Raw genomic sequence first — 13,226 nt, forward strand, 5'->3', positions numbered from 1 at the left:
TTTCTCTTCCAACTGACTTTGAGATTTACAAAAGGCATCAATTATTATAATGGGCCATGACAATTTTTTTGAATTCACTTGTTACTTACTGTCAGCCCTGTTTTGTAGGTTGTTGGGTTTTTTGCTTGTAAAAACAGTTCAAAAGAGTGCATATATATTTATTTTTGAAAAGTATTTGAGCAGGAGGTCTTCGAAGATTTAAACTGGATTCCTTTGAGGGGCTCCTGGGATGGGATGACATAAAAAGAATAATAACTCCAAGGCACTTTCTTTTAAATAGCAAATAAAATGGATTTATTCTCACGGCGCTCCGTGAAATCTGTTCTGACTCCCTGACGAAGATTTGCATCCTTTTTTTTTCTGCTTAAAGTTAAATATAAGCGTGTCACAACAATAAAAGAGAGCCTTTTTTAACTTTTAAAGTTCATATTCTTATTGAACAAAGCGTGAATGTTATTTGGAGCGCCACTGGATTTATACAGTCATGTAAAATAGTAAGCTTACCCTTATTAAGAGGGTAAGTAGCTATTGGGGACGGTGCTTGTCAAATGTGCTTGATTAATGGATCATCAGCGTACATGAGCACCTCTGTGAAAGCAGAGGTTTTGTCCTGGGAGTAACAGGCAAACCTTAATTGAGATTGGGTCATGCAATAGGACAATGATCTCAAGCACAGTTACAAATCTACAGCAGAATGACTGAAAAAGGAAAGAATCCGATCCGTGTCTTGCAAGAGCACAGACCTCAACCTGATTGAAATGCTTTGGTGGGACCTTAAGAGAGCTGTGCACATATGAATGCCAGTAAATCTCGATGAACTGAAGAAACTCTGTAAAGAAAAGTGGGCAAAATTCCTTCACAATGATGTGGAGAGGGATAAAGTCATACATGATTACTTCAAGTTTTTGCTGTTAAAAATGGCACTAAAAGCTACTGAATCATGGAGTGTTTTTAGTGTTTCACAGTAAAATAGTCTATTGAAATCAAAACAAGCTGATAAAGAGAATGAGCAGAAGGTGTACACGAGTGCAAATCATACAAACCTGTTAAATAAAAAAAGACAAATAAAGCCGCTGAGTTTTATGATCTATTTTGTAAGATTTAATTTGTTGATTATACTCCACGAAAAACAAAGTGGTTAATATTCATATTAACAATTTAGTATCATAATTATGAGAAAACAGAAAAACACTGGGTGACCTTGACCTCTGATCTGTGACATAAGCTGACTTTCAAATCCAGTCAAAAAAAAAAAAAAGACAGTGAGTTCGAAGGTCTAATGCTCCACCTCTTTGTGTTTCAGATGGGTCAATGCCATGGAGGAGGCCACTATTTTATAGCATCTGCTAAGTTAAATAAATGACACATCCACTCCATGACTGCAACAAAGCCACCTGCTGCATGTGAACTCAGTCCATCAGTAAGGATTCATCACATCAGGCCTTTTGTGGGATATTGAGTGACAATTCAAACACCTGGGAGATTTTTCCTCAGAGGAATTCTGCTGTATGGAGAAGAGCAGCAGAATCCTCGAGTCGGATTTCACAAGAGCCTTCAGGAGCAGCTCAGATACGTTAAATACGTCACCTGAGAGAAATTTTATTTCTTCTGTTTTCACCTTTTTTTAAGATGTCTGCACTTTTTCTTTTTTTTTTTTGGCTTTTCTGGTGTATTTTACCCGAGTTTCCACTGGACTGTTAAACCACTCTTTGTCTTCTGCAGGAGACGTCCTTTCATATCAGTTTCGTTGCAGTTATGCATGACACAGTTTTGAGGTAACTGCAAAGACATGAAAAATCACTTTTGCTTCAGGGTAGTATGCATATCTTGTAAAGGGGGAACGGAGAGATACTTGGTATTCTGAATATATATTGTGAAGTATACGCTGGAGATACTGAAGTGAGTTAGATGATTTATCTGTATAAAAATTGTGATTCACGATGTCCCCAATAAGGGTTCGTTTTAATCATCATAGTATGTACATTATTGTTCTTGTGGAGTTTTACACAGTTTTAGTCTTGTGTTGAATCTGCAAAGCGAAGAAATGCCGTCCGCTCTAAAGCAAAGGATGAACAATTTTGAAGATACTTTGTATTTTTTAAAAGTCTTTTAAAAAATTTTCACACAGCTTTGAAGTGCCAGTTGCTTTCTTCCTGTTGAATGCAGTGCATTTTGCAAGTGATGATGAATGTGCCTCACTCTTTATGTTATCACAGTACTGTACGGAGGGACCTTGCTTTTTAATCTATTCTTACATATACTTTAACCTTATAGTATTTTTGAACAGTTCAGTTACTGTGCACTCATATAAGAATATGTTATTGTGCCATTTTTATGAGGGCCTTTTTTAATGCTGTATATATATGCTGCTAGATATAATCATACTTTGGCTGCTTTATTATAGAAAAGCTTCTTAAAAATGCTGTCAAACTACCTTCATCCTCACAGTATTAGAGTGATCTCAGCCACTCGTGCCACAGGATTTCACTCAGATGCAGTTTCTCTTAAATAACCCATCCAATGGCATTATCTGTTCCTTTCAGAATGAAGATCCCTCATCAGACAAGCAGCATGATATCAAAAGCACATGTTTGAGTACTGTTCATCTTTTCTACCCGTTTCCTATAGCTCACACCTACAGTGTTACTATCGTTGTACCTCTATAGCATATACTGCATTGTAAATGTTTATGTATATAGATGCATATAAAAAATAAACGACATTAAAAATGCTTACTTAGTGGGCGTTCGCTGTGCCGTGCTGTGCTGCAGGCTTGTTTCTTTTTTGCATTATAATTCAGTATCAACAATAACGAGCAACTGTAAAATGATACCCACTGCAATAGCATAGTAACTTTTTGTATGTGTGTGTGGTTCTGGCTTTGCTGAGGATAGTTACAAGCACAACAGCACTGGATGCTCAGAAATGGCTGTGCACTTCATCCTCTTCTCTCCGACAGAATCGTCTGTTGTATTATTAGGATTTATTCACGTCTTGTTGCTATGCATTGTGTGTTTTTTGTACTGATGTTCATGCTGTGCTTATCTCCTCCTGGTGATAAATACCGGGGTGATGGAGAAATGAGAACACAATGTACCTATCCTTCTCTATTGCCTGTGGTGCTGGAAAAATACAGCTTGGTTAAGTGACCCTTTAATCCAGAAGGGGGCAGCACTACATCATGTCAAACTGGTCTAATATGAACTTTAGCCAGCCTAAATCCTGTTTGTCTGTGTGAGCATGTGGAAATAACTGGTGTTAAGTTTAAAAGGAGAGAAGTGAAAATAAGATTTAATAATCAATGAAAAGGTGGACTTACATGGTAATGTTAATGAAGTTGGAATGGATGGAAATATTTTGCTTTTGCTTTTGCTTTTGCCTTTTGCCGTGGCCTCTAAAATACATGAAACTCAACCACAAACACAGCAGAGGTAGTACAACACACAGTGTGCACAATACAGCTCACAACTGAACAACAGCAAAGTTGGCAAGTCACAAGAAAAACATTGAATAGAGAGCAGCAGATCATCCATAATTGCATTACTCAGAGTTTCAGGTGTAAATGAACTCAGTCAAAATCCAGATATTCCACATGTCGAACCGCAGAGAAGAAAAAGCGGTTTGCCGAAATGGGGATTTACACAGAGCCCTTCATACTCCTCACTGGTTGCTCATCATGTTTCTGAGTACAGTCATCTTAAGGGTGACTAAGCACCTGAGGAGCCTGATCATGTGATCATTTGCATACCCTGCATCCTATTTAAAGCATTAAATTTTGGCTTCTGAGCTTAGCTGTGCAGTATGATTCTCAATGGCATAGATGAAGTTGCTTGAAACATTCCTTAGAGATTTTGCTCCACATTAACATCATAGCAACCACTAATGCAAATCTCCCATTTCACACCATCCCGAGGGTGCTCAGTGGACTGCGATGGTGACTGTGGTGACCACTTGAGTACAATGAGCTTGCTGTCATGTTCAAAATAATAGTTGCAAATGATCTGACCTTTATGACATAGTGTAATCCTGGTGGAAGCAGCCATCACACAGTACACAGTACTTTATGACCACAGTACACTGTGGTCTGTAACAATACTCAGGCGGGCTGTGGTGCTTAAATGATGCTCAGTTGGTATGAAGAGGCCCAAAGTGTTCCCCAACACCATTACACCACCATCAACAAGCTGAACTGTTGATACAAGTTGTTTACACCAAATTGTGACTCTGCCATCTGCATGTTACAGTAGAAATCAAGACTCATCAGATCAGGCAATGTTTTTCCAATCTTTTACTGTCCAGTTTAATTCAAATTGTATCCTCGGTTTCCTGTTCTTAGCTGAAAGGAGAGACACCCAGTGTGGTCTTCTGCTGCTGTAACCCACCTGCTTCAAGGTTCAGTGTGATGTGCATTTAGAGATGCTCTTCTGCATACCTTGGTTATAACAAGTGGTTGTTTGAGCTACTGTTGTATTCCTATGAGGTCAAAGTCGGCAGTAAAAAACTATTCTGGGATTGATATGTGAGGAAAATCCCAGTAGATCAGAAGTTTCTGTAATATTCAGAAGAGCTGGGCAGCAACAACTATTCCATGTTCAGAGTCACTTAAATCACCTTTTTTGCCTATTCTGATGCTCAATTTGAACTGCAACATGCCTAAATGCAGCTCTGTGGCTGACGTTAGAGTCCTAATCTATGCTTTTTTACACATGACCTTTGAATTTTCTTTATTTCCAGATAAAGAGTGGGGTAATGACAGATTAAAATCAAGATAAAGGCTGATCGATCAGGAAATAAGTGACTAATCATCCAAGATTTAATTTGAAGAAGTTTAACATAAGTTTTAATATAAGAATGAGCGTTATCAAAAAATAAACGAAAAAGAGGCTATGGTTAGAACTGGAGGATCAGTTGCTGGAGTAAAATAAAAAGTATATGTACATATAAGTAAAAGGACATAGGTACAGTGTCCATTTATCCAACATCCAATGCATATGTAGTTTCCTTCTCTGCAAGGAAAGTTTACATACCCTGTGGCACTACTGGGTGGCTGTAGCTCAGGTGGCAGAGCAGGTCAGCCACTAATCAGAAGGTCGGTGGTTCGATCCCAGGCTGCCTCCTAGCTGCATGCCAAATATCCTTGGGCAAGATACTAACCCCATGTTTGGTGTTGGTGGTGGTGGTCAGAGGGACCTGTGTCCGGCAGCCTCGCCTCTGTCAGTGTGCCCCAGGGCAGCTGTGGCTACAATGTAGCTTGCCATCGCCAGTGTGTGAATGGGTGAATGACTGAATGTAGTGTAAAGCGCTTTGGGGTCCTTAAGGACTAGAAAAGCGCCATTTACCATTTTACTTTAAAGTTTGTGGATTCACTCCTGAATGAGAAAAAAACGTTACTCTGTCAAACACTCATTTACAGTTATGTTGTCCATTGAAGCAACTGTACCAACATATGTTTAAATGAGCACCTACAGCACAGTTTTGTGTGCAAGTCTTAGCTGTAGATCCTCGTGTTTTCATGTTCAGCATGTTGCCTTTCGGTTTTCCAGTGTCTTCAAAGGCATGAGAGTTAACTCAACTATACATTTCTCTATTACTGTATCAAAGTGACATTTTGTCCAGAGAGGACTTTTATCCCACCCCTCCAGCTGGTCAGCCACTAGTTTGAGAGATCTGAAATTACTCAAGAACAGATACTAGAAAAATTAGTAATGCAGTAATGTTGCATGAGTTTTGTAAACGAAATCACAATAAGAAGGCACACCGCGTTGTAAGCACGTGGATGATTTTATTTACAATATTTTCTTGTGCAGCTTTCCAGCTGCCTTGTCCCATTACAGCACATTGCTCTCCTGTTAGACCCCAGCATCCTACTGAAGCAGGGAAGGCGTGACCAGGTAATGGAGAACAGCTGTGTGGGTCAGCCTGCTCTAACACCACACCCTGAACTCACTGCTCCACCCCTTCCCCTGCAGCTGAGCTACAAACCACACCCCACCACAGTGGGTCCATTTAGTAGAATAAACAACCATGACAAATATACCAGTTAAGGTTAATTTACCCATATGTTCAATTCCAAACAGTTCAACAGGCTCAGTTGCCTATTTGGGGGAAGAGGACAGTGTTGCATTACTATTAATGTATTTGAAAACTGTTCCAAGTGTTTAAGTGTTTGCTTTCCTTCTATTGGAATAGATCTTTTCTCCTCAATACAGGCCCACTAATGTTGACACTGAGCTCTCAGCTTATCTCTTGATTGCAAACCTTTCCCTGCTGGCTGTCTGGTCAGAATAGCAGATTTGTTGAAACTCAAGAAGATCCCACAAAGTTTCTGGAGAACCCCTAGTCACTTATCTAAGAGTTAGTGCCATGTGACTGCATCCTCAAATGTCTGGAAATCTAATTGTACTTTGCAAAACTTCACTTGTCCTCACTTTTACATTTTAGAGATGCCTTTTTGAATGAGAGTGGTTGCTGATCAATGGGCATGAGAATTTGCATAATTATGATGAATAAACGGGTGGCTGTAGCTCAGGAGGTAGAGCAGGTCACCTACTGATTGGAAGGTTGGAGGTTCGATCCCAGGCTCCTCCAGTCTGCATGCCAAGTATCCTTGGGCAAGATACTAACCCCAAGTTGCTCTCCGATGCGTCCATCGGAGTATGAATGTGTGTGATGAATGTGTGTGAATGTAGTTAGAAAAAGCACTAAGTATAGATAAAGTGCTTGTGAGAATGGGTGTGACTGGGTGAATGTGGCATGTTGTATAGAGCGCTTTGAGTACTCCGGGAGAGTAGAAAAGCGCTATATAAGAATCAGTCCATTTACCATTTACCATAAACTGACCTCCCAGCCCATTGTTCCAGTTTTCAGTCATTATGCAAATCTCCAAAAGTTGATTCTGTTCATCTGGACGTAGCGTTTTGTAGTCAGTCAGTCTCAGCTGACTGCAGGTTTCCCCAATCTTATAACAGTAAATTTGCATAATGACTGAAACCAGCCCACTGAAGGAACAATGGGCTGGGAGGTCAGTTCCTTAATCATAATTATGCAAATTCTCATGACCATTGATCAACAACCACTGATCAAAGACCACTGATCAAAGACCACTGATCAATGGCCATGAGTACCATTCACAGAGAGTTGGGGAATGGCTGCAGTCACAGCATTGTAAGATGGCGAAAGATGTACCCTTAGTCAGAGATGGTCTTTCCCTTTTCACGTAAATGGCCTCCTTGACTCCGCGCTCAAACCAGCGTTCCTCCCTGTCCAGGATGTGTACATCCTTATCATTGAAAGAGTGTCCACTGGCCTGTAGGTGTGAATAGACTGCAGAGTCCTGGCCTGACGAGGTGGTTCTTCTGTGTTGTGCCATCCGCTTCGCCAGAGGTTGTTTGGTTTCCCTGATGTATAAATCCTGGCAATCCTCCTGGCACTTAACAGCGTACACTATGTTACTCTGTTTGTGTCGGGGGACCCGATCCTTGGGGTGGACCAATTTTTGGCGCAACGTGTAACACAGCGTGTAACACGTGTAACACGTGTAACACGCTGCGCCAAAAAAATTGGCCATTATGCAAATGTATGTTTCGGTCTCAGCTGACGAAGTCATTTGGATGAGTGACGAAATGTTTCTCCCACAAAACGCTACGTCCAAATGAACAGAATCAACTTTAGGAGATTTACTTTCCTGGATGATTGAGAATGCATCAAGACGTTTTAACCCACTTTGAATTCAGGCATTTCTTTTAGTTTGATATCACAATCATTCTATGATTGAGTCGTTTACAGAACCAGCAGTGAGCAGAAACTTTAAGACAAGTCAAGTACAGTTTTATTGTCAACCCAACAATATACACTCAAGTATACAGTGGGACAAAATGTGGTCCTTCTGGATCAAAGGTGCACACTGTAAAAATAAAACAAAAAGGTAAAAATGAAAAAAGTCAAATATACATACATACATACAACTGTAGAGAAATAAGATAAACTAAAAGTACAATGTACAAAGTACAAAGGAACAATGCGTTTTCGTCCTGGTCGCGGAACACTGGACCAGCTCTTTATCCTCTCGAGGATACTTGAGGGTGCATGGGAGTTTGCCCAACCAGTCTACATGTGTTTTGTGGACTTGGAGAAGGCATTCGACCGTGTCCCTCGGGGTGTCCTGTAGGAGGTGTTGCGGGAGTATGGGGTGTCTGGCCCATTGCTACAGGCCATTCGATCCCTATACAACCATTGCAAGAGCTTGGTTCGCATTGCCGGCAATAAGTCGGACTCGTTCCCGGTGGGTGACGGGCTCCGCCAGGGCTGCCCTTTGTCACCGGTTCTGTTCATAATTTTTATGGACAGGATTTCTAGGCACAGCCAAGTGGCGGAGGGCTTTCGCTTTGGTGGCCTCAGAATCTCATCTCTGATTTTTGCGGATGATGTGGTTCTGTTGGCTTCATCGGGTGAGGGCCTCCAGATCGCACTGGAGCGGTTAGCAGCCGAGTGTGAAGCAGCGGGAATGAGGATCAGCACCTCCAAATCTGAGGCCATGGTTCTCAGCCGGAAAAGGGTGGAGTGCCCACTCCGGGTCGGGGATGAGTTCCTGCCCCAAGTGGAGGAGTTCAAGTATCTCGGGGTCTTGTTCGCGAGTGATGGGAGAAGGGAGCCGGAGATCGACAGACGGATTGGGGCTGCAGCTGCAGTAATGCAGACGCTGCACCGGTCCGTCGTGGTGAAGAGGGAGCTGAGTGTAAAAGCGAAGCTCTCAATTTACCGGTCGATCTACGTCCCTACCCTCACCTATGGCCACGAGCTGTGGGTAGTGACCGAAAGGACGAGATCGCGGATACAAGCGGCGGAAATGAGCTTCCTCCGAAGGGTGGCTGGCCTCTCCCTTAGAGATAGGGTGAGAAGTTCGGCCATCCGGGAGGGGCTCAGAGTAGAGCCGCTGCTGCTCCACATCGAAAGGAGCCAGCTGAGGTGGTTTGGGCATCTGACAAGGATGCCCCCTGGGCGCCTCCTGGGTGAGGTGTTCCAGGCATGTCCCACCGGGAGGAGGCCCCGGGGCAGACCCAGGACACGCTGGAGAGATTATATCTCTCGGCTGGCCTGGGAACGCCTTGGTGTTCCCCCGGACGAGCTGGAGGAGGTGGCTGGGGAGAGGGAGGTCTGGGCCTCTTTGCTTAGGCTGCTGCCCCCGCGACCCGGCCCCGGATAAAGCGGATGAAGATGGATGGATAAAAGTACAATAATATTGTACTTGAATAAAGGGAGTAAAAAAAGAAAACAATGAGAATGAGAATAAATAAATACAATAGTACAAAGAATAAATACAATACATAGAGTCAAACAGTGCAATACAGAATAGTGCAAGTATTGGGAGTGAGAGGAGAGTGTTATGTAGTCCAAGAAGTGTGTAGTGAAGAGAGTCCAGTGTGGAGGAGGGCAGCACGGTGTTCAGGAGCTGCTGGAGGGAAAATGCTATTGCACAATCGCGGCAACCTGCTCCTGATGCCGCAGAGTCGTCTTCTGGATGGAACAGGAGTAAACAGTTGGTGGGAGGGGTAATGCGGGTCAGCCATGTTTCTAGTGGCTTTCCCATTGCAGGTGTAAATATCCTGTAGACTGGGTGGAGAGCTGCCAATAGCGTGCTCTTCGGTCTGCACAATCCTCTGGAGGGCTCTGGTCTCGTCATCCGATATATTTCGTCATTTCGCACGGGACCTAGGTGGCGGTGTTAACTTCGAGCAGGTCCAGCTTGCCGATCAGCTGTTAGGGAATGATGGTATTCAATGCTGAGCTGAAATCAATGAACAGCATTCTTACGTGGGCGTTGCATTGATCCAGGTGTGATAGGGCTAGGTGGAGAGCCAATGAGATCGCATTGTCTGATAATTGGTACGTGTTGTATGCAAACTGTGGGTCCAGTTTGGGGGGGCTGGTTCTTGATCTAAGTCAGGACGAGTCGCTTGAAGCACTTCGTGATGATTGAAGTGCTACTGGACGGTAGTCTTTGAGCTCTGGAGCTGTAGCTGTCTTTGGTCCAGCAGCTTTGTGTGGGTTGACTTTAGCGCGAGTCTTTCTCACACTGGCCGTTAACAGGGACAGCACTTGGTTGTCTGGCGAGGGGGTGGCCCTCTATAGACCATCTTGCATCCAATTTAAACAAGTGCGTGTTCACATTGCCCCTGGATGTCGTCTGAGGTGGCCTCTGGTTGCTGGTTGTAAACTGATCAATTTATGATGGCAAAGCTTGTGGTGAAAAAAACTGATTATAAAAATGATCCAAGCATGCCTTGTAATCTTTACAGTATGCACAGTTAAGACAGCTAAGTGGCTGAGAAATTTTTAAGATACTTTTGAAATAAAGCTATTCAAAATCAATTAACTGGGTCTATAATAATAGCAATGTTAGCCAGCAAACAAAACATTAGCTAACGTAAGCTGCTAAGTTATGTTAATGTTTCAAGTTCTCTCCCTCTTTGACATGCAGGGTGGTTATTTTGGTGACACCGAGATAAGCGAGACACTAAACAGCAGTGTAATACCAACACTAGGTTAGATGACTCCTAATCCGATAAACTGAAATTATTCCTGTTTATAGAAGACGTTTTTTACCTGTTCGTTTGACTGACAGGAACAGGAAACAGTGGTTGGAAATTACTGTTGGTGTTACATGAGGGTAAAGAAGGGCTTTAAGCACCTGGGTAAAAACTGGACCCATGATGAAACAGTACAACAAGTACAAAATATTCTTCAGTTTTAATATCTGACCATACTGTGCAGACTGCTGGCTACTTTTGTGATTACATTTGATTTCTGCTGGGTCACTACTTTTGCACTATAATGATGCTGCTGGCACCTTGTTTCACACTGAAAATTAGGAAATGTGTCATCAGTTATAAAAAAGATGACAGGAAAAGAAGGATGGAAATGTAATTTGGTTAATTTAGTTACACTTACAATTACTGCTGCCTCCAAACTGCAAGCATCAATAAAATGTTACAGTATTGTTTTCTATATCTGTGGATATATCATTATTGCTAGTTTTCTTGAAATAGACGATGTTCATTAAAAAGAAAATCTCTGATAACATTGCTGAAGCTAGCGCCCACCCCTTCTACATGTACTGCAAATATAAAACTGATATATACTTACATCATGAAGCAGTTGATGTCTGGCTTCCGACAAATACAGTAAAGAGGTGTGTTCTCCCCCTCCATACCAGTGTTCTCAGGCACTGCTACATGGTCAGTGTCAGACACTTCACTGTCCTACAACATACCACATAGGACCACATTATAAATGATGTATATGTAGACGTGCTAATTATACCTGGCTGAATGGATGCAGTAACAACATGTTACTTAGCTAATCTAGTTATTTGTTTCCAGTTGTGTGCAGTTGCTCCAGTCTTACTGACAGTATACTGTTTCAAACACCAGTGTCAACATTTTTCTTTTTTAATCTTAGCATCCTTGTGGACCAAGATTTGTGGCCTGTTGCTCGATAACTTATTGTCTGACTACATAAACTACAGTTCTTAAACATCATTCATTTTCTCCCACTTATTTTATTCAGGGTGTATTCCAGCTGTCATAGGGCAAAAGTACACCCTGGACAGGTCGCCAGTCTGTTGGAGGGTTATTAGAGAGACTCAGACAACCACTCACACCGAAGGCCAAGTAACCGAACACGAGCATGTCTTTGGAGTTCAACACCAGTCTGGCCAAATCACAGATAAGCAGGGTGTCTGTGCTGCAGAGCACAGCTGTGTCAGAGACTCTCGACATCAATTTAGCGTTAAGGTTGGGGGTCAGGACGCGGAGCGATGGGTGCACTAACGCAATGAAATTATGATGGTCATTGTCTCTATGCTGTTGTGCTCTTATTCGTATTACTGAAACCATATATCTATTCTAGTTCACCCTAAAACTGTGGAGAAAATTGATCTGTTAATAAACGTGGTCAATTATTTGGGAATGTTCTGGCAAGCACATCGCATTCTTCCGGTGGGGAAACTAATCAAGGGTAAAGTCCCACTAACACCTACCACTCACTTTCATAAGCATACTTGTCGATCACTTCCACACAGTAACGTCGTAATAAATATAATCCCCGGTAAAGTCAGTTAGCGAACACTACTGGCATGTAATGCCAATGACGACCATTTCACAAACTGTAGAAAATGCTCAAAATGTTGTCGGCACCAAAAGTGAAGGGCTGACAGTTGTGTTTACATACCAACCGTAAGCGCTAATGTTGGTTAGCATCAGCTAAAGTTAGGAAGCAACACAATGAAAGCTTGCAAGGAAAGCTTGATGAAGCTCTGCAACAAAATGAAAAACTCCTCCAAGAGAAGAAACAAGACAGCATAAAGAAGAGAGGGCTGCACTCCAATCTCAGAGACATGGAGCTAATGTACTGTGTTGACAAAAAAATGCTTGATCGCACACTGCAAGCAAATGAGAAGCTTCTCCAAGAGAAAAGGGAACAAGAGATCAAACAAAAAGAAATGGATTCCAAGCTTCAGAGCATCAAGCAACAAAATGAAAGCTTGCAAGGAAAGCTTGATGAAGCTCTGCGACAAAATAAAGAAATCCTTCAAGAGAAAGAGCAGCTGGACAGAAAGCAGGGAGACATGGAGTGCCAACTCCAGCTCATGGAGGCAAAAGAAAGGATGCTGCAGGTAAAGTCTGATGAGACACTGCACAAATATCAAGATCTGCTTCAACAGAAAGAACAGCTGGTCATTAAGCAGAGAGAAGAAAAACTTCTTCTCCAGGAGTTTGAGAGGAAAAACCAAAATCTGCAAGAACTTTACAACAAAAGGAAGTTCAAAGCATCTGAGCTGGAAGGAGAAAATGAAAAACTGCAAAAACAGGAGGTAACATCTCCTGAAAGAAAGGTTGGAAGAAAAACAAGCCGAAATAGAAGAAGTGGAGAAAAAATGCAACATGCTGCAGAAGCAAAACACAGAAACAATCGAGGAGTTGAAAATCCTCATTCTCGAGAAAAAGGTGCTCGTGGAAAAGCAGCTGGAGAAAAAGAAAAAACGATTCTGCTTCTTCTGGAGGAAGAACACTCCTTCTTTCACTACTGCCGATGTCACCTCATCTTCCCCCACCTCTGTTCCAGCTTAATCCTCCCCCCTCTCCCTTTAACTGTTAGGATGCCTGGGTCGTTGACCCAGGGTTTTTGAGTTTATTATATTATTTATAATTTCTAGTCTTTGGGTTTTT

The 13,226-nt window shown here is 42.3% G+C and overlaps 1 protein-coding gene across 2 annotated transcripts in view; it reads left to right on the forward strand.

Moving 5' to 3' along the window:
* Positions 1 to 2,731, forward strand: part of fgd5a (FYVE, RhoGEF and PH domain containing 5a) — a 31,470-nt gene extending 28,739 nt beyond the window's left edge. For both annotated transcript variants that reach the window (XM_085159888.1, XM_085159889.1), the window contains exon 21: positions 1,304 to 2,731. In XM_085159888.1, the coding sequence (XP_085016014.1) occupies positions 1,304 to 1,340 (37 nt within the window). In that variant the 3' untranslated portion in view covers positions 1,341 to 2,731. The remainder of the gene's footprint in view (positions 1 to 1,303) is intronic.
* The last annotated feature ends 10,495 nt before the right edge of the window (positions 2,732 to 13,226 follow it).

This window comes from Neolamprologus multifasciatus, chromosome 5 (assembly GCF_963576455.1).
Source record: "Neolamprologus multifasciatus chromosome 5, fNeoMul1.2, whole genome shotgun sequence".
Taxonomy (NCBI): Eukaryota; Metazoa; Chordata; class Actinopteri; order Cichliformes; family Cichlidae; genus Neolamprologus; species Neolamprologus multifasciatus.